This window comes from Pantherophis guttatus, chromosome 2 (genome assembly GCF_059756535.1).
Source record: "Pantherophis guttatus breed Tessera chromosome 2, ASM5975653v1, whole genome shotgun sequence".
In the NCBI taxonomy this organism is placed as follows: Eukaryota; Metazoa; Chordata; class Lepidosauria; order Squamata; family Colubridae; genus Pantherophis; species Pantherophis guttatus.
This window is the reverse complement of record NC_142064.1, coordinates 226,732,029-226,751,936: the sequence shown is the minus strand read 5'-3', so window position 1 is coordinate 226,751,936 and position 19,908 is coordinate 226,732,029. Positions and strand designations below refer to the sequence as shown.

Genomic DNA, 19,908 nt, shown 5'->3' with positions numbered 1-19,908 from the left:
ACAATATTAACAAACAGTAAGAGTCTTCCATTGGACTCTATTTAATTCCTTCATCTTCTGAAAACTCAAAATTTTTGCACAGAGAGGTCATCACTAAAATATGCAAAGCTTAAAATAAAATGACTAATTCTGGATTATTTCCTGATAAATCTAAATGTAAAATAATCTCAATAGTAATTGCTTAAAATCTCACAAGGTCTTACTTCTATATTATTATAAAAGTAATTTCCTCATTTGTTAAAAACCCACCTTCATATTCTTCACATGCTGTAATATAATAACGTAATAGCGTTATTATAGTAAGTTTTCTCAAAGATATTTCAAAACTAGTACAATATTTGGCAAGAAAAACATCTTCCTGTTTTTGAGATGGGATGTTATTGTAACACTATGATCAAAAGATTTAGCATGGAAAAGAGAATATTCTTGCAAGTGGCAAGTCTGGTTAAAAATGGCACCAAACCAAACATTAATCCTGCAGACCACTTCAGAGAAATATATCATTTCAGAAAACCAGAAAATCAGAGAAAAGCTCTATAATTTTAACTTGAGAAATTCATTCAAACCAAAAACAGGACAGTTTGCATTACTGATAAACATTTGTAAAAGTTAGGAAGACTGTAGAAAAATGTATACTTATAGTAGGATTGTTTAAGAGTACTGGTGATCCTTCACTTATAACCGGTTGATATTGATATTGTTTCCTGATTGCTTATTTGTACCCTATGACTATTATTAAGTGTTGTACCTTATGATTCTTGACGAATGTATCTTTTCTTTTATGTACATCGAGAGCATAAGCACCAAGACAAATTCCTTGTGTGTCCAATCACACTTGGCCAATAAAAAAATCAATTCTATTCTATTCTATTATTTTACAAACCACTTAAGGCACAAATGGCCAGTTCAAATTATCATATTTTAGACACTGTATGGAAAGACCCAACTGCCTTAAGATGTCCATAATGCTGAGAAAGATAGTAGGAAAGAGAAGAAATGGACAATCAGCAGTATCTAACTCCACTACTTTGAGCAGGTATAAAGGTCATCATCTTGTTTGATTAGCAGGATTTCTCCAGGAAAAATCAAGTTTTTTCATGGTTATTCACCAGGACCTTAATCTGTAGATCAGAGGTGTTCTGACCTTCATTTACCTCTGTGATCCTTCTCATAGTAAATGTTAGCTGGAAGAAAGTTGATTACTGTCTGTACTGTTTATTAATCTAAACTGTGTTGTATAAGGACTGTGACCCCCTAGAAATGTGGCATGGACCACATGTCCTCTTCCCTAGCCCTGCGTGCTCAGCTGAAGTTTGAGTATGGTGATCTGCTGCCTGCTTAGCTTGTGTGTTACACAGAAACAGGTGATGAGCTGGATTTCCTCACAGGCCATAGTTTGTTGACCCCTGCTGTAGATGATAGTGTATATAAAACCTGATACATGAAGGCACAATATAAAGTAACACATTTATCTTCCCGGTCAGCCCTTAAGAAAAAGAAGGTGAACTATATATATTACAGTCGTGATGGTGAACCTATGGCACGCGTGCCACAGGTGGCATGCGAAGCCCTCTCTGAGGGCACATGAGCTGTCGCCCCAGCTGAGCTCCACTACGCATGTGCGTGCACTTCCCGCTGGCCAGCTGGTTTTTGGGTCTCTGCTGCGCATGTGGGGGGGGAGACACTTGCGCATGTGCGGGGGTGGGGTGCATGCAGAGGGTCACATGTGCATGCATGGGGGCGGATCGTGCGGGAGTTGTGCATGCATGTGCAGGGGGGGCAGGGCACTAGGGGGGGTCACGCATCCATTGCATTATGGGTGCACACACGCTTTTGGCACTTGGCGACAAAAAGGTTAGCCATCACTGTATTACAGGTAGTCCTCAACTTACGACCATAAGTGAGCTCAAAATTTCTGTTTGCTAACTGAGACAGTTAAGTGACTTTTGCCCCATTTTATCACCTTTCTTTCCACAGTTGTTTAGTGAATCACTGCGGTTAACTTAGTAAGCCAGCTGTTAAGTGAATCTGGCTTCTCCATTGACTTTGCTTGTCAGAAGGTCACAAAATATGACCCCAGGGTACTGTAACTGTCATAAATATGAGTCCGTTGCCAAGCATTGGAATTTTGATCCCATGACCATAGGGACGGTGCAACAGTCATAAGTGCAAAAAATTATCATAAGTCACTTTTTTTCAGTGCCGTTGTAACTTTGAACCATCACTAAACGAACTGTTGTAAATTGAGGACTACCTGTATTCTAATTCTTTGGGCATGTGATCTGAGAGGATGAACTAGGAAAAAAAATGGCCAGGTTGAAAGAAGGGGAAAAAGGGAAAACAGTAAATTTGGTGGATAAGACAGGATCGAACACTTGCTGGACTACCCTTGGAAGAACTGCAGATCTTTGGGGAGAATGGTTGATGTTCCTTTTCTTCCTTTCCCTAGTCTGAGTTTGCTTTCTTTGTCACATAGTTTCTTTTCTGTTTTATGTGCTATTTTAATTTTTTAAAAACATTTTTAACAATTAGTAAACCACCGAGAGTGGCTGTGAATCAGGTGCATATAAATTTGATTATTTATTTATTTCACAAATTTATATGGTTGCCCAAATCACACACTATGACTCCTGGCACCTTCAGCATTAAAATTTCACAATATAAAAACTCATAAACACTCCACCACACCCACTCACCTCCTGCAGCGACAACCACACAACCACACCAGCCAGTTCATCAGCTCCATATCATATCAATCTCCATACGAAACAATCCAGACCCTTTGATAGAACCACCATTTCTGGTCCTTCCATAAAAGTATCAAGGTGGGCCCATTCTTACCTCTGACAGAATAATATTATTAAGAAGAGAGGGAGCCACTACAGAGAAGGCTCTTTTCCTTTGTCCCACTACATGTACTTCCCAAAAGATAGTCCCGACAGCACACTTGTTTTCCTGCTCTGTTGGGCTGAGTAGATGTAAAAGGGGAGAGGTGATCCTTCAAATAACCTGGCCCCCAAGCCATGTAGGGCTTTAAAGGTGATAGCCAGCACCTTGAATTGTACCTGGAAGCAAACCGGTAACCAATGCAGCTCTATGCAAGCCGCTGCATTTTGAATCAAATGAAGCTTTATTATTATATTACAACCAACTGAAGTGTTATTATCATCACATTATAATCGACTGAAACATATTCTTATTATTACTAGAGGTAGATGACATCTGACCAATCGGTCACCAGAAATCAAACCTGACTTAATTGCACATACTTATTGTGTACAATTTGCAGAATAAGATATGGGTATTTGGATGTTTGTACAGAAGTCTGGTTAGGGACACAAACTTATAATAGCATTAAATTTCCCCATGAGTCTAAACTACTTGAGTATTGTTCCAATTTTCATCAGCATTCTGAACACCGGAGTATGTTGGCATACCTATGGGATTAATAGCACTTGCTTTCTATCTGAATGAGGGATTCAAGGGTTAATTGATTTTTGTAAACATGACTCCCAAGGGTTTTACTAACCACTGTTTTGGAATATGCAAAGATTGCTTCCAAGAATCTAAATGAGGCTCTGTTCTGAGCGTGGCACCCGCAATATCATAGCTCTGAAGAAAACTAGGCCATGTTCTGCTAACGTCTTCTTTTACAGGACTTTATTATTATTTTTTCTGGAGACAAAACCCTGGGCTGTATAACATGGATGAGTAAGTACATAAATTTCTTCAAAAGACAAAGGCTATGCCAAGGATAGTTATAAATTATAATCTCAACACATCCACAAATATTGTATTTCCTACTAGTTGAACAGTGTGTTTTTCATTTTTGGCAAATTCTAGGTAGTTTCAAGACAAGTTCTGGTGTGCAAAACAGCAGATAATCATCCTGCCCTTCATGCTATCTATCTCCTTGGTATCCCCAGGATGAAACCTTATCCCAGATAATATCACAAGACTTTATCTTTTATATAATCTCCAAAGATCCTGCTCATGTGAGTCTGAATATGAGTGAATTTGAGGGATTTTATTAGTGAAATATTGCCCTCAAATCTCCTAACAGTCTGTGGGAAGATATTACTGACTCTAGCTAACCAACAGGAAGAGTCATCCTACACAATCTCTTTTGTCATTTTATTTGCTCAATTATCCCCTTAGAATTGGCAAACAGGAAAATGCCATTTGAGGACAACCTCATCAAGCACTCTAGAGTCTAAACATATCATGGTCCACAATTTTATCAGGCCCACAGTGGGACTACCTCCCAGAGCTTGGAAATTCATTTAGATCCATAAGACTTAATGAGCCTTCTTACCCTACAGGGTTTTGAAACAGGCACTAGCCTCAGGTGAATTGGGGAGTGATCTGACCATGGCAAAGAACTCCTCCATTTTGAGATTGTAAACCAACTGCAGATGAGATAAAGTTTTGTGCCTGTTGTGAAATGAATTGCAGATTACCTGCAATAAGCTCATGATTGCAAGGAAGGCCATGAATACTGAGATCTCCTGAAGCAGCACTTCAAGGCATGGAAATTGAAGTCTGCTAGCATTATAAGTTGGGGATCAGCCAAATGTAGCCTTGTCATGAATTCCAAGCTATATATACAAGCTGTATCTCTAGCTCAATATTAGATATAGGCACTGAGAAGCCCATGATGCCACAATAGGACTCTAAATCACCCCTGATCTGTCTGGGGGTTATTGTTCCAATTTCTGTATAGTTAATACTTATGTCCTATAGTTACTTGATTCAAAACTTTTAAGTGCATGGTAACAATCTTATCATCAATTCTTTTTGCTGATGTTGCCAGAAATTTATGCCAAGACTTTTTATATTTACTGTCTCTCTGCCTGCAAAATTTATGCCTTTATGACCATCTATATTTATATACAATATTATGTGTCTCTCATATGTCCTATCTGGAACTTCCTTAAAGATAGGAGTTACTGTCCTATGGTCACTCAATTTGAGTTTTATATCCAAAGAGTAATTGAAACTCATTTTCCCCCTTTGACACTAACACAATTATTACTCTACAATTGGCTCTGGTGACTATGCTAAACTAATATTAAGGTGTATTTTTTTCAACTAAAAGTAACTGACAGCTTATATATCATCACATTTTCAATATAATGTTGTATATCTAGGCCTAACAGGACCTGTGGCAGCATCAAAATTCAGAATAAGATTTTATTACTGTAGTCAATTCTGAAGAGCTGAAACTTGAAAAAACTTGAAAATAGACTTCTTTTCTCTGCGGGCATGAGAAAATCTAGCTGTATCTTATTTACTAGAATTTTTGGAAGATTCCTCATCCTAAAGATTCAGTGAACACAAACTCATTTGCCTTGATTGCTGCATTCTCAGGCAATTTACAAATATAAACTCTCCATTTTAAAAAAATAAGTTAGTGGGTGAGGGTTGGGGGGGTAACAATGTACCTTTCAGATAAATTCGCTTTCAGAATCTTTTTAATGTGAATGTAAAGCTTATTTCTCTAGATCAGTACAATGCCCATAAAGGATACCAGAGATAACCGATAAACATTCATTGCAGATGCATTTTCTAGATACATTTTTGCCTCTTGATGAGAACTGAGATACTGTCAGAGATGTTGCATCAACTGCCTTACATAATATATATATATATATATATAGCCAACAAGCACAGTGCTAGCCCTTGGCTAAAATGTTGAGAAAAATTCAGGAAGATGTGCATCAAATTTTTGCTTACTTTTCAAAGGTTCATTGAATCCTAATCAGATAAGACAGCTATGGTCTTTGAGATGGGAATCCATGATCTGTTCTGCTACATTGTACAAATAGCAGCAGCTTAATTTATCCCCACAGGGCAATTCAGTAGGGAACACTGCAATAGGACTGCCTTCTATGGAATAACAATTTAGTCTAGGAAGCAGCAAGTCCAATCCTGGGTTTTAGCAGCATGGAGAGGAGTTTCTTGCAGCAGTAGGCAAAACAGTGCCAAATGAAAAGCATAAAAAGGTAAAGCCATGGAACTCAAATGCAGGGATTTGCTTTGAGAAATCTGTTACGATAAACCATTGGCAGGCAGGATAGATTCCCTAGACTTGAGATGCAGCAAAAGTTGCTAAGACAACCTGATTAAGACAAAGGAAACTGATCAAGGAGATTCAACCTAGAAATAAGGAGAAATTTTCTGACAGAACAATCAACCAATGGAACAGAAGTTGCCTTCAGAAGTTGTGGAAGCTTCATCACTGGAGGCTTTCAAGAAGAGACTAGACTGCCATCTGTCAGAAATGGTGTAGGAGGGTCTCCTGCTTGGGCAGGGGGTTGGACTAAATGACCTACAAGGTCCCTTCCAACTCTGTGAATCTGTTAATCTGTTAAACCTTAAAACAATAAGAAAACCTTTCCTGACATACAGGAACCACAATTGGGACTGGCAGCCCAGTTGTTAGGTGAAGTAGTCACTAAATGAAACTAACAGCTGTGCTTATGATCTTTCTTCAACTTTCCTTTGCTTTACGGACCTGTGAACACTGTAAATGTGAGAATTGGTTTGTAAAGTTATTTTTTCATCACCACAACTAACAGTTGTCATGCTGGCTAGGGAATTCTGGGAACTGAAGTCCACAGGTCTTAAAGTTGCCAAGGTTGGCCTCTAGAGCAAGTACTTCAGAAGTGGTATTCAGCCAGTCCACACCAGCTCGGGTGAACCAGTAGCACCAACGATCAGCTGTCCCTGCCCACTGGCCCCGCCCTATCCTGTCCTTTATTTCCTTCTTTCTGGCTCAGCTGATTTGCACGGCACAGCTGATTTCCACGCCTCTGCTGTTCTACTTACCGGGGCTGCCTTAGAAGGTAAGCAGCTGAGCTTCAAATTACTGTATTTTGAACACTGAAGCGCACGCTCACTGAATTGGCTGTTAAACTGGTTGCATCCCACCACTCAAGTACATGGAACACAAAGGGACAGGTTTATTTTCTGTGAAGAGGCAGGAAAGAAGGTCACTTAAAAATACCAGGAGTGATGTAGCAAATTTTTGAATACCGTAGGTGCTTATGTCACAATTTAGACTAAAGAGACCTTTCTTATATCAGAATTGATGCCATCATTGACTCCACTCAAACCCCAGGTTGGGGAATAATAGAGCCAAAATACTCCTTTCCCTTTTCTACACTCAAAGAGTGATATTAGGTAGAACAGTTGAAAGTCCACAGAAAACACTTATATTGCAAGACACCATTCTTCCCTGCAAAGTTCAAAGCCAATCCTTCCTACATATTGTTTTGTATTCCTGATGCATTTCAGTAATATCCTCCAAAAAGTATGAGCCATGATATTTGCTGGCAAAAGTCTTCACCCTCTCTAGCAATCCCTTACGTTTCTTCATTTACTTCTCCAGCTACTTATCCACAACTGGGAATGTTTACAGTAATACTATTCCAGGCAGTATAGCATTAAAAAAAACATAACGTTTTAAGGTTATTCATTATATCTTTCTTGGGAAAGCGATTAGTATTTAGTGACCAAAAAGCAGTGTGTTCGTTAAGCATTATTGCACAGAATGTTAAAACTTTCCACTCAAGGCTGCATATTGTGGCAGATACAGACACATCCTTTATAATTTTTGTAAATAATTCAAGAGGGTAACCACATATGTAACACTCCTTCCTCCTCCTATTTTCCTCACAACTACCCTGTGAGGTGAGTTGGACTGAGAGAAAGTAACCGGCCTAAAGTCACCCGGCTGGCTTTCATGCCTGAGGAGAGACTAGAACTCACAATCTATCTAACTGGTTCTTAATTATTAGATAAAATGAAAATACTTATCCAGTGTGTTAGTTTATGATAACCATCAAGCGGTGTGCACATTTGCTGTGACCAAAGCAAGCAGCACCATCTAGTGTTCAGTCAAGGGGATCTGTAAAGGGAAAGTGAAAAGGCGAAATTCCTAGGTAGTAACAAGGCAAATAGGATGGTTTGGAGAATAAGCTCTCATGGAAAGTTTAACCGGATTATCCCAAAAGCCTGAACAGGACATTTGCATACTCATACTAAAACTCTAGACCATTCTGTCATTATTCTGTCATTCCATCTCAATATACTAAAACAAGAATTATTAACTACTACCCAGTTATGACTCCTTAGAGCGTAAGAAGCCTGATGAAGGCTACTCACACTTGCCCCCTTCACTACTTGATCCCCATATGCACCTGCCTTTCAATACAATATCCATGTACAAGTAGCAGGGCTGTAGGTGCATCAGTAGTAGTTACTGCAAAAAGATAATTCCACAGTGACTTGCTCTGAGGTGGTGTTCAATTTTAAGCACCGAGTTTTAAGGCAACTTGAAGGAAACTGGAACGTTGCTGTACAAAAAAAGGCAACAAGAATGACCAGGAGACAACAAATTAAAATTTACAATGAGAAACTAAGAAAGTTAAGTAAATCTGATGCTGTATTGTGAAAGTGCCGAGACTGGCTCTTTCTCTAGGAGTTGGGATAGGGAGAGGCCAGGGTGTGATAAGTGTGTGGAATTAGCATTAGAAAAACTGTGGGTATGGCTCCAGGTTTTTCTTGTTTTAATTTTCTTGTTGTTGAATTTTGTAGTTTTATTGGTTGCAAGCTGCACAGAGTTGTTGTAAAACAGGTGGTTATGTTTTTTTAAAAAATAAAATGAAAAACCTCGTTTACTTTCAATACACAAGTAGAAAAATGCTTGTTTTACTACATCATATTGCTTTTTTGCTTTAATTTTCCTCTTATATCCTGTTTTTTTATTTTGTTTTCTTTTAGCATGTAGATTTTAATTATTTCATGTGGGAATGTTAGATATTGCTTACATTTATCATTTGTGCAGTACTATACATATATGTGCTGTAGATATATATCTACTGATACATATACGTATCAGAATATACCCAGTGGTTGGCTGCTGCCAGATCGGGCGAACCAGTAGTTCCGACCAGCGGCTGGCCCCGCCCATCCACCCTAGCTCTATCACGTCCTATATATTTGCTGGTTTTTCGATACCACGCACATGCACACTCACGTTTTTAGTTCCAGTATGTTCCAGTATATGATGCCCACTTCTGAATATATCTGTATTTTAGATATATTCTGTTCATAAAAAGCAGTGAGAAAATGGAACCCATCGGGGAAGGCAGAAGGTAGTTGTCCTTTGCTGGGTGGGTGTAAGTATATAGCCAAAAATAACACATACGTCTTTAAAGCATTGAGCAATCAAATTTACATCAACAGTTCTACAGTATTGATCTGAGCCCAACCCTGAGTTAATGTTCCAACTCTTGTGTTGTACTGTATCTTCAAAAGCAAGGAAAAGTAACAAGCACTGATTGTCTGAGGTATCCAGAATTTGTGAAACACCTTTGAATTTTATTCATTATAGTACCTTGTTTTAAAACCACAGAAATCAATGTTATTTAAAGCAATCAACCAGTGAGACATTAGGATTGAGATTCAAGCTTGTTATTTTATAGACCTTATAAATAACTAGTAACAATTTAATTTGCTTCCCATAGAAATAGTTACTTGTTTGAGAGCCACAATTGCTCTGATCAATGGGTTACCAAGTGTTAATGAAAAAAAATTATGCTGATCAGGGTCAGGTTTAGTTTTGAGAGGACTTTGAGTTCTATCAGGCCATGTCAAATAAGCCATCTGTTCCATTCACTAGCCTATAATAATACTATATTATTATAGCAACAGCTGTTGCCTAGCCAAGGCCAAGGCCAAGGCCTCCCACTGAAGCCCACCACAGCTCATTCTAGTCACCTAAATATACAAATTAAAGAAATAATGGTAATAGAGGTTTCCGGCCTACCTACAATCAGAACACATTTTTATGCCTTTTCAGTAGTTCTCCTTTGGTTAGCCACTGTCAGCTATTAATATATATGCAGCTAGCAATTGCACAAATGTATTTCACTGTACACTTGTATGTACATTACTGAAGTAATTCCCCTCTTTGCTTTGGATATATTCTTGTGAAAGTCTTTACTAACCACTTTTCTTCAATCATAAGTTGAAGTCATTAGCAGATACTGACATTTCAAGTGTTGAGGCCAAATATGTTATGAACAAATTTAAAGTAACCAATCCCCATACAAGTTACTCACCAATCCAGAATCATTCCATTCCCCATCTGGATTATGTTATCTTCCTCCATTGCCCAACCATCCATGCCATTCTTGGGATAGTTGGGCAATTTCTGATAGTAAATTCTAATTCCTCTGAATTAAAAGTGATTTGACATTTCTAACCAAAAAGCAGGCTTATTTTATTCAGGATTCCCCCAACTATTTCTGAGGATTTCTGGAACAGCGTGATTCAAAAAGGGAATCAACATCTTTAGAACATTCTGTTCCTGAATTAGTGAGTTTCGCACATTTGTGGAAATGGCATTGCTCCACTTCAAAACTGTAACATTCCTACAATTTTCTGTTCTTTAATTACTTACCAATCTTTAAGATGACTTTTGACATGACTGCTAAATTTGCAGACAATGTAGCAAAACGTATTTGAAATTGCAAGTAAATAATGTTAACTAATACCATGTAATTATTTGGAATCTCAAAAACTTGAGAATTTAGCAAGATATTGTAGAAAATATCTTCAATTTATATTTCTGCAAGGTACTTTTCAATACCTGATCATTTAAATTGATTAAAAAAAAACAATTAAACAGGCAAATAGTTAATTAGTACAGAACAATAAATTGGTGTATTGTTCCCTGGATTTCCATAAACCCTTTTCTAGACATTGATATTAAATACATTTCATATAGGTTGAAAAGATCAGTTCTATTTTTATTATATACGGCATGTTTACATTAGATATTTCAGAACATTCAAGTGAATACCATCTAGACTCTCTGTTTTCCATGTTAGGTAGGTGCAAAGCATACTTTTTTGGAGAAAAAAATGTTCTGCTTCTACTCTAAACCATGCCAGGTTGATTATTCCAAGGTGCCTTAGGTTTTTTTTAGAACTGAACTATCTGAATCAGATTGTAATGTTCTAAATGAAATCAGCTGCTTTAGGGTGACCCTATGCCCTGAACACTGCAAATTGCATATAATTTATATTTATTACTTTCCAGAAAATTGCTGACAATTTAAGTGACAGGACTGGCTTGCTGCAGAGGAGTAATTTGCACATCTGTACTTAACACAATCAGAAATTTAATCTTTTGTCACCATTATTCAATTTAGTTTTACAAATTCTACTTCCTTGAAAATAGAATCAGTTCAAAGCATTCATATTTTTCCTCCATTATGTACAATGAAAGCAAACACAAATGGCTCATTCAGTTTCTCTACATTCTCATCTTCTTGCTTTTTTTATGATTTTTCTGGATCACTACATGGCATTTTAGCTAATTACATTTACATATTTTGTATTCTTTATAGCAACAGGTTCCCTATTTTTTTCATTTCATATTTCTTTTGTTCAATTTTAATTTTTCTTCATTTGGAGAAGACTTCCATTTTTTAATGTCAGCTTTATTTTCAAATGCTTTTTTATTAAGTTTACTGCAATTTCACTAACAATACTTATTTCCATAATTTCATTAATAGACACAAACACATACAAATATTTTGTTTATATGAATATTGCCTAACTTCTTACGGTAATACTCTGGACAAAATGTTCCCTTTCTTAACTTAAAGTGTTACTGGATTAGCCTTTTCTGGCTATTTTCCATTTAAATATAAATCAAATTTGATGACACTTGTTTTTTGCCAAATGTTTTTAAACTATGAATTTCATCTGACAGCAGAATAGCATTTACCCAAATAGACAAAAATATTGATGCGTATGCACTACATTGAACTGTAACAAGCATGAAGACTATTCATAGATACACGTATACAAAATAAGTGAATTGGTTTATTTAAAAATATACATAGGGAACAAAGGTATTAACTAAACAAGAAAATCCACTGATTTGATGACACTGAATTGCCTCAAGAGTCTTGAGAGAAAATAAGTCTTATTTGCCAAATAAACATAAACTTTTGAAATACATAATCAGGATTGGGAATTCTCCTGTAAAATGTTGGATAGTCCTAATATTTAGAGGGAGTGAGAGTTAATGTCTTGGAAATCCAATAACCCACAGTGAAGGAGCGACCTGCAATATCAGCCAACCCGCAGTGGAGGAGCAACCAATACAACTCCATCTCCTCTGACAAACAGCATTGGAATATTCCTCTTGGTAGACTGTGGAAAGAAAAAGCAATAAGGCTTAGACTACATTTAAGAATACCAAACAACCATTACCATCTTTTCTTCCCTTCCCTACTCTACTCCTATTAAATAGAACTAGTTCTATTTAAAGTGGTCTAGTGATTAAGACACCAAGCAAGTAGTCTCACAGCAAGAGACTGTGAGTTCTAGTCCACCTTAGGCATGAAAGCTGAATGGGTGACTTTAGTTAAGTCACTCTATCAGTCCAACTGATCTCATAAGGTTGTTGTTGTGGGGAAAATAGGAGGAAGGAATATTGTGTGTGTTTGTCACTTATTTATTAAAAAAAATAAAGGCAAGATATAACTACCATATTTTTTGGAGTATAAGACACACTTCCTCGCCTCCTAAAAGAGGGTGAAAATTTGGGTGCATCTTATACACCGAATGTAGCCCCGCCCACTCGCCGGTCCCCACCCTTCGGCCTCCATGTGTTGTGTTTTATACCTGTTCCAGGCTGCAGGGATTGCCACAGACCATCGTCCCCTCCTTGGCTTGCTTTTTCGGCCTCTGAAAGCTCCGTTTGAGAGACTGCATTTTCAGCCTACGAAAGTCCATTCAAGACTGCAGGGATCGCCAAAGCACATCACCGCCGATCACCACCCCAAAAACACGACGCACAGAGGCCAAAAACGCTTTCGGAGGCCTAAAACATAGCTTCTCAAACGGAGCTTTCGGAGGCTGAAAAAGCAAAGGCATAGATGCCAAAATGGCAATCAGGAACAGCTGCTGCCTTGTTGGACCACTTCCGCACTTCGCCTGCTGTACTCATTGAAGCACCCTGCAATGATCCACTGCATTTTTCAACCTGTGTGTGCACGCTCACAACCAGCGAACCTGTTGCTAAAGTTCATCTCTGGGAACAGCTGCTTGGGGGTATTCCAGGAGGCTGATCCACCCACCAATCAGCTGCTCATGCTGAATCGTGCTGAAATACTTGTTCCAGGCTATTTGCTAAGGACACTAGCCAGATAGATGCTGGTAGGCAGAATTTTTCTTCTTATTATTTTCCTCCCCAAAAACTGCATCTTATACTCCAGTGCATCTTATAGTCCGAAAAATACAGTAAATACAATTCATACATTTGGAAACAAGATTATTCAATTAAAATTTATTTGCACAATGAATACTAGATATATTTAATTTTGCATCCAACATTGTTTTGAATAGAACTGTATTATATAATGATCTGATTAGTAAAGTGTAAGATAGTACTTAAATTTATGCACCTTGCCCTTCTAATATTTAAACATCATCAGTGATATTAGAAATTCTCACCTTATAAATCTCTTCGTAAGTTTCTTCATCAATTTCTATTGTGGTCACAGTCTCTTCAACATCACCCAAAATCATATTTAAATGCTGGTCATATGCCTTTGAAAGTGAAACAAGTTCATAAATATTGTTCTGGTGGCATCATTTATGTGGCACAAATAGAAAAAAATTAAAATTCCAGCTTTAACATGTAGTAATTTGTTTTAATTTTCCAGTCTGCTGAACCTAACTCTTTTATCATGCAAATTGATTTCTACAGTTACATTCTATGCATAATTGTTGGAAGTGCTATAATCAGGCTGGATGATTCTTATATATATATTGGTGGCAATAGTGTAAAACCTAACAATCTGGAAAATGATTTATTATAGAATGAAACAAATATTAAAAGCTGATTTTTCTTTCCTGACAGCTGTTTTTCTGGTCAATATAGTTTATCAAAACTTTGATTTCTAAGGTAGCTCTTACATGATAATAACTGTCAGGACTCTTTGTCCCTTTATTGGAAATTATACATAATTCCCTTTAAAAGATGGCAAATTAAGTTATGGGAGTGTGCATCCAAGTCAAACTTAATTTCATATTTAAAAACAAGTTTGGCACAGAATTTTAATTTCAACTTGGAAACCTTTTCTGGATTATAATTCTGCATGGACCTGTACTACATCCAAAATTTGGGTAGCTCTTAGCATAAGATTTAATATAATAGCTTCTGTTTGAATTGTTAAATAAGCATTTGAATTCTTATTTTTGACAGATACTTTTATTAATAAGTTGTTTTGACTTATGACTAATTATACTGAGCACTTTAGTTAATTAATGGATATGGATTTAATCTTAATGATTTTCAGATCTAAGATACAAAAGAGTCTTTAATATGCAGTACTGATCTAATGATATCTCAAAATTTTAATGTTCACTTTGTAACAGTCTTTTCTATTTTTTGTTTTGCTTATTTTTATACTATACTTCTCCTTGGCGTCATTAAATATATATTGAAATAAATGTTATGTGCATACAACATACATAGCCAAACTTTAATGAAAAGTTCACAAGCAGGAAACTAAGTGAACAGCATGGACAGTTTTGAACAATATTTACTGACCAGTTGCTAATACTATACCAATGAATAGAAAACCTAGTTCTATCATTTACATATAATCTATACTTTTATGCATTCGCAAAGATGGATCTTGCTATTTGGGTCAGGAGAAGCAGTCTAACTTAACAACCACAGATGAGTCCATATAATTTATGGATATGATAAAGCTCATCCATTCTTTAATGCATGCATCAAATATAAAAAAACCCACTTCAAACACCACTATGTACCAAAAACATGGATATACAAAATATACAAAAATATACATAATGAAGTTGAAGATAGAGGATAATCTATCACTTTGCAAAAGGTTTCTCTTGTTATGCTGTCTAGATAAAACTGAATATACTTTCAACTCTTTTTCCAATGAAATAATACCGAGGGCCAACATTTGAACCCCCAAAGTATTCCTCTATGTCAGATATAATGCTGCTATAACAAAGAAAAATTTTAAACTTTGAACATCAACTATTATATTTTGCTTTTACAACCAAGTAAAGTAGTCCGGTTTTTAAAAACAAAAAAGCATGATCTACTACTGAAGCAATTGCCTGAGAAAAGGATAAAATACCACCTTACTCAATGAAAAACTACATGATTGTTTTTGATATTGCATGATACAAACATACAGATCATTAATAAACCATTCACTGAATCTCTATTTGTTTTGCTAACTAATCGCAATTGTAGTGTAAAGCTGTGACTTTAAAAATGGAAATTCAAGATTTGAACATGTTTTTAACTTGTTTGAACTCTTATCAAAGCTCTAACAAATCCAGAGATAGAACAGAAATAAAGATTTAGAAAGGAAAATAGAAATCAGGAATAGGCTAAACAAACCATAATTACTTTGACTCTGTTTTTGCTTGTATGACCAACTAACTGGCTTATGAGTGGCATATAAATTTAATAATAAATTATAACTTAACTAATTTTTCTCCACAATGATCTATTACTAAATAAGCATTGTTTGTAACTTGTTTTACTTAAAAAAAAAAACTAATCCTTAAACCAGAAATATAAAACTGCAGAAAAAAGGTGACTTATGCCTGGCAAAGGCATTTCACCCCTTTGTAACCACTTGCAAATGGGCTCTGGTTATACCTATGCTTGGAGTGTGATTCTCAAAAGCCTCTTGCAGTCTTTGAGCTAAAGAGAAAGTACAACTCTACTTTAAAATTTCAGTCCCTCTCCCCACTTCTATGTAATGTTACTTACATGTAACCTGCCTCGAAGTTCTCGGTCATTCCTCATTTTTACATAAATCCGTTCATCAAGACTAAGCCTGATGAGATCCAAAGGCTCTTCTACAGTGTTGGTAGTTTGTTGCTGTAAAATATAAAAATTTAGAGATATATGTTAGCAAAGAAACCTGAGGCGATTTGGTCTAGTAGTTAAGGCTCAGGCTAAAAATGAGAAGATCACGAGAAGTCTCACTTTAAGCATCAAAGCCAGCTGTGTGACTTTGGGCTGGTCAAGCTCTCTCAGCCCAATCCACCTCATAAGGTTATTGTTGTGGGGAAAATAGGAGGAGAGAGTATTAGATTTGTTTGTTATCTTGAATTATTTATAAAAATAATAAAAGCAGGTTGTATATGAATAAATAGTAAATGCTGGCTACTGATACTCATTTCTTCTCAAAAAACCCTAATCTGATGACAACTATTGTGTACTGAAATCAAATGGGAAGCAATTAAGTTATAGTTTGTAATATAATATGGTGAATTTTCATCAGCTTTCAGAGGGACAAGAATTCACTTGTGATGACTGGATTAACAGGAAAATGCAAGTTAAATTAGAAAAAACATACTGCTTTCCTCAACCTAGTCCACATTAGGGGACTAGGTTGCCTTGGTAGTACAGTGGACTAAAGCACTGTAATTAACATCTGCTGCTTGCAATTACTGCAAGTTCAAATCTCACCAGGCTCAAAGTTGACTCAGCCTTCCATCCTTTCAAAGGTAGGTAAAATGAGGACCCAGATTTTGGGGGCCATAAACTGACTTTGTATAAAAAATACAAAAGTATGAAGGCTATTGCTTAACGCATTGTAAGCCGCCCTGAATCTCCGGAGAAGGGCGGCATATAAATTAAAGCAAAAAAATAAATAAATAAATTAGTAACTGTTTTGATATATTCATATTTGATTTTGAAAAATCTTAGAAAAGACCACCACTTTTTTAAACAAAAGACTGGGTGCACATTTCACTAGAAGGACTCAAAGGTTGTAACAATGTCTGTATTTTGCTGACAATGTTGAGTCAGTGTTGTACAAATAAAAGTATTACATACTTTTGACTATAATACTTGTCAATCCCAAACAAAACAACTATATTGTCATATGCTGTTTTTCTGTTTTGTATTCCAAGTTCATAATGATTTATTTTCCAATATTGAAAAAGGTTGCTAATTGCAAATAAAGGAATAATTAAAAAGTTACATAACAAGAAATGCCCATACAATTGAGATTTTATAGCCTAAAAGTAAGCTTTCCTATTTATAGACAGCATATCTATATCAACTTGCTACCCGCTTCAACAAGAACTAGTAAATTAGAACATATTAATTTTACGGCATTCAACAGCCACACAAATATGTACATCCGCAACACACAGCAACACACTAGTGATACACTTGCTTTGAAAAAAGGTGCCTATTGGGTTTAATCCAGGAGTCACTGAAGGTTTAAGGATCAATATAGCAATGGAGAATGATTTAAGGCAGCATTTCCTTAAACTTTTCCCCCTCAGGATTCCTTGCCACTTTTAAAAATTATAGCAGACCCCAAAATAGTTTGTTTGTGTGGGTTGTATTTATCAATATTCACATCAAAAATTAAAACTTGGACACTTGGATAAGCAGCAAAACCCTTCAAACCAAAAAGAAAATTAGTCCAGTTGCCCTGACTCAACTTCCAGACTGGATGACTGAGAATCCTTCATCGGCTTCTCACTATAAAATCTGGTAAGATTTTAATATTGCATTATTTTTCAACACAGACTGACTGGCAAATCATTTCGATTTTGCGGAACCTCTGAGACGCCACATTTTGAGAAACGCCAATTTAAGGCATTTGACCAGAAACCATGAAATAGCATTTCATCCACTGCAAACCTTACTATTGTCTTATGTTTGTATCAGTTAAGGCAGAGGTCTTCAAACTTGGCAGCTTTAAAATTTGCAGATGACACCAAGCTGGCAGGAATAGCCCACACTCCAGAAGATAGGCTCAAGATACAGAAGAATCTTGACAGACTTGAACATTGGGCGCTATCTAACAAAATGAAATTCAACAGTTAAAAAAGTACAATTCTACATTAGGGAAGAAAAACAAAATGCATAGGTACCGTATATGTGGTACTTTGCTCAATAGTAGTAACTGTGAGAGGGATCTTGGAATCCTAGTGGACAACCATTTAGATATGAGCCAGCAATGTACAGCAGCTGCCAAAAAAGCCAACACAGTTCTGGGCTGCATAAACAGAGGAATAGAATCAAGATCACATGAAGTGTTAATACACACTTGGAATACTGCATCCAGTTTTGGTCACCACGATGTAAAAAAGATGCGAAGACTCTAGAAAGAGTGCAGAGAAGAGCAACAAAGATGATTAGGGGACTGGAGGCTGAAACATATGAAGAACGGTTGCAGGAACTGGGTATGTCTGGTTTGATGAAGAGAAGGACTAGGGGAGACATGATAGCAGTGTTCCAGTATCTCAGGGGCTTCCACAAAGAAGAGGGAGTCAAGCTATTCTCCAAAGCACCTGAAGGCAGGACAAGAAGCAATGGGTGGAAACTAATCAAGGAGAGAAGCAACTTAGAACTAAGGAGAAATTTCCTGATAGTCAGAACAATTCATCAGTGGAACAACTTGCCTCCAGAAGTTGTAAATGCTCTTAACACTGGAAGTTTTTAAGAAGAGGTTGGATAACCATTTGTCTGAAGTGGTGTAGGGTTTCCTGCCTAAGCAGGGAGTTGGACTAGAAGACCTCCAAGGTCCCTTCCAAATCTCTATTTCTCTATTGTTCTGTTCTGTTCTCTATTCTATTCCAAGACTTGTTGAAGTCCACAAGTCTTAAAGCGGCCAAGTTTGGGGACCCCTGAGTTAAGGCTTTGCAAAAGGAAACCAAAAGCAACTTATATAGTAGGAGTCGTGTCGGTATTTGAGATGAGCGGCCGTATAAATCGATTAAATAAACCTCAAGAGGCAGGTCGCTGAATGGAACACGAACGCAACGCCAGAAGTCGTTTACTGGGATTTTGCGGAACTCAAAGCGAGAGCTAGAAACTGAAGCTCTCGTTAAAACCCCAGGCTTGCTACACTTTCCGCCGCAACAGGGGTCAAATCCCCTAGAAGACTCAGCGGCCGCCAAACCGGCCGTTTCACCCACCTGATCCACCTCGTCCGCCATTTTTTTCAAAGGCAGACCGCTTTCTTCTCGCGAGATTTTAAATCAAGCCTGATACGGCGGCGCTACCGAACGTCTAGCGGAGTACATAGAGCTGCGAAAATAAGAGATGCTCGTGTAAACGTTTGTCCAGCTTCCGGGTTAGTTCATCGAAATCGCCTTTTGTCTTTCCAGTACTGCAATTTCTTTTGAACTCTGCTCGGGTTGGACTGGACCATATATATGTATATATATATATATATTTCCCCCCCCCCAAACCTGGGCGATTTTAAGATGTCTGGATTTCAATTCCTAGCCCATATCAATGTTGCCCAGGTTGAGAAACGCTGGGTTAGATTATCCCAAAGGTGCTTTTTCAAGAGGCAACTGGACAAGAGTCTTTGAGACAAGCTGGACCTTTGAGATAATAACCATGACCTGGATCAGGGGTCTCCAACTTTGGCAACTTTACGCCTAGCGGACTTCAACTCCCGGGGGGGGGGGGGGAAATAAAAAAATCAGAAAAACAAAATCAGAAAAAGGGAGTTGAAGTCAAGGTTGCCAAAGTTGGAGACCCCTGACCTGGATGACTGAGAATCTCCACAGACGCTGGGATAGATGAACAGGCTGAGTTCACACATAAAACAAGGCTGGTGGAAACCAAGCCGCCTCAGCCCGTTCTTTAATGCATCTCCCTTTGAACCCGGTTCAAAACCGCCCCGTATGAATGAATATTCATAGGTCGGGCGTGAAGCTTGAGCGCTTTTACGCTTCCTCTTCGAGGGAGCCGAGATGCAAAAGAGAGAGAGATGTGAAGCGCAGCCAGTCAGCTCGATCCGGAGTAAACCCAGCGATTCGCAAGGACAAGCCAGAGAGC

General features: G+C 37.4%; 1 protein-coding gene across 1 annotated transcript; it reads right to left on the bottom strand.

Moving 5' to 3' along the window:
• Positions 1-11,883: 11,883 nt before the first annotated feature.
• LSM3 (LSM3 homolog, U6 small nuclear RNA and mRNA degradation associated) lies at positions 11,884-19,896 on the bottom strand. The gene is made up of 4 exons (XM_034431556.3): positions 19,035-19,896; positions 15,859-15,969; positions 13,542-13,637; positions 11,884-12,236 (listed from the first exon to the last, which is right to left on the bottom strand). Exons 1-4 carry the CDS (start codon positions 19,053-19,055, stop codon positions 12,156-12,158), a joined length of 309 nt encoding a protein of 102 aa, XP_034287447.1. The 5' UTR covers positions 19,056-19,896; the 3' UTR covers positions 11,884-12,155.
• Between the last annotated feature and the right edge of the window lie 12 nt (positions 19,897-19,908).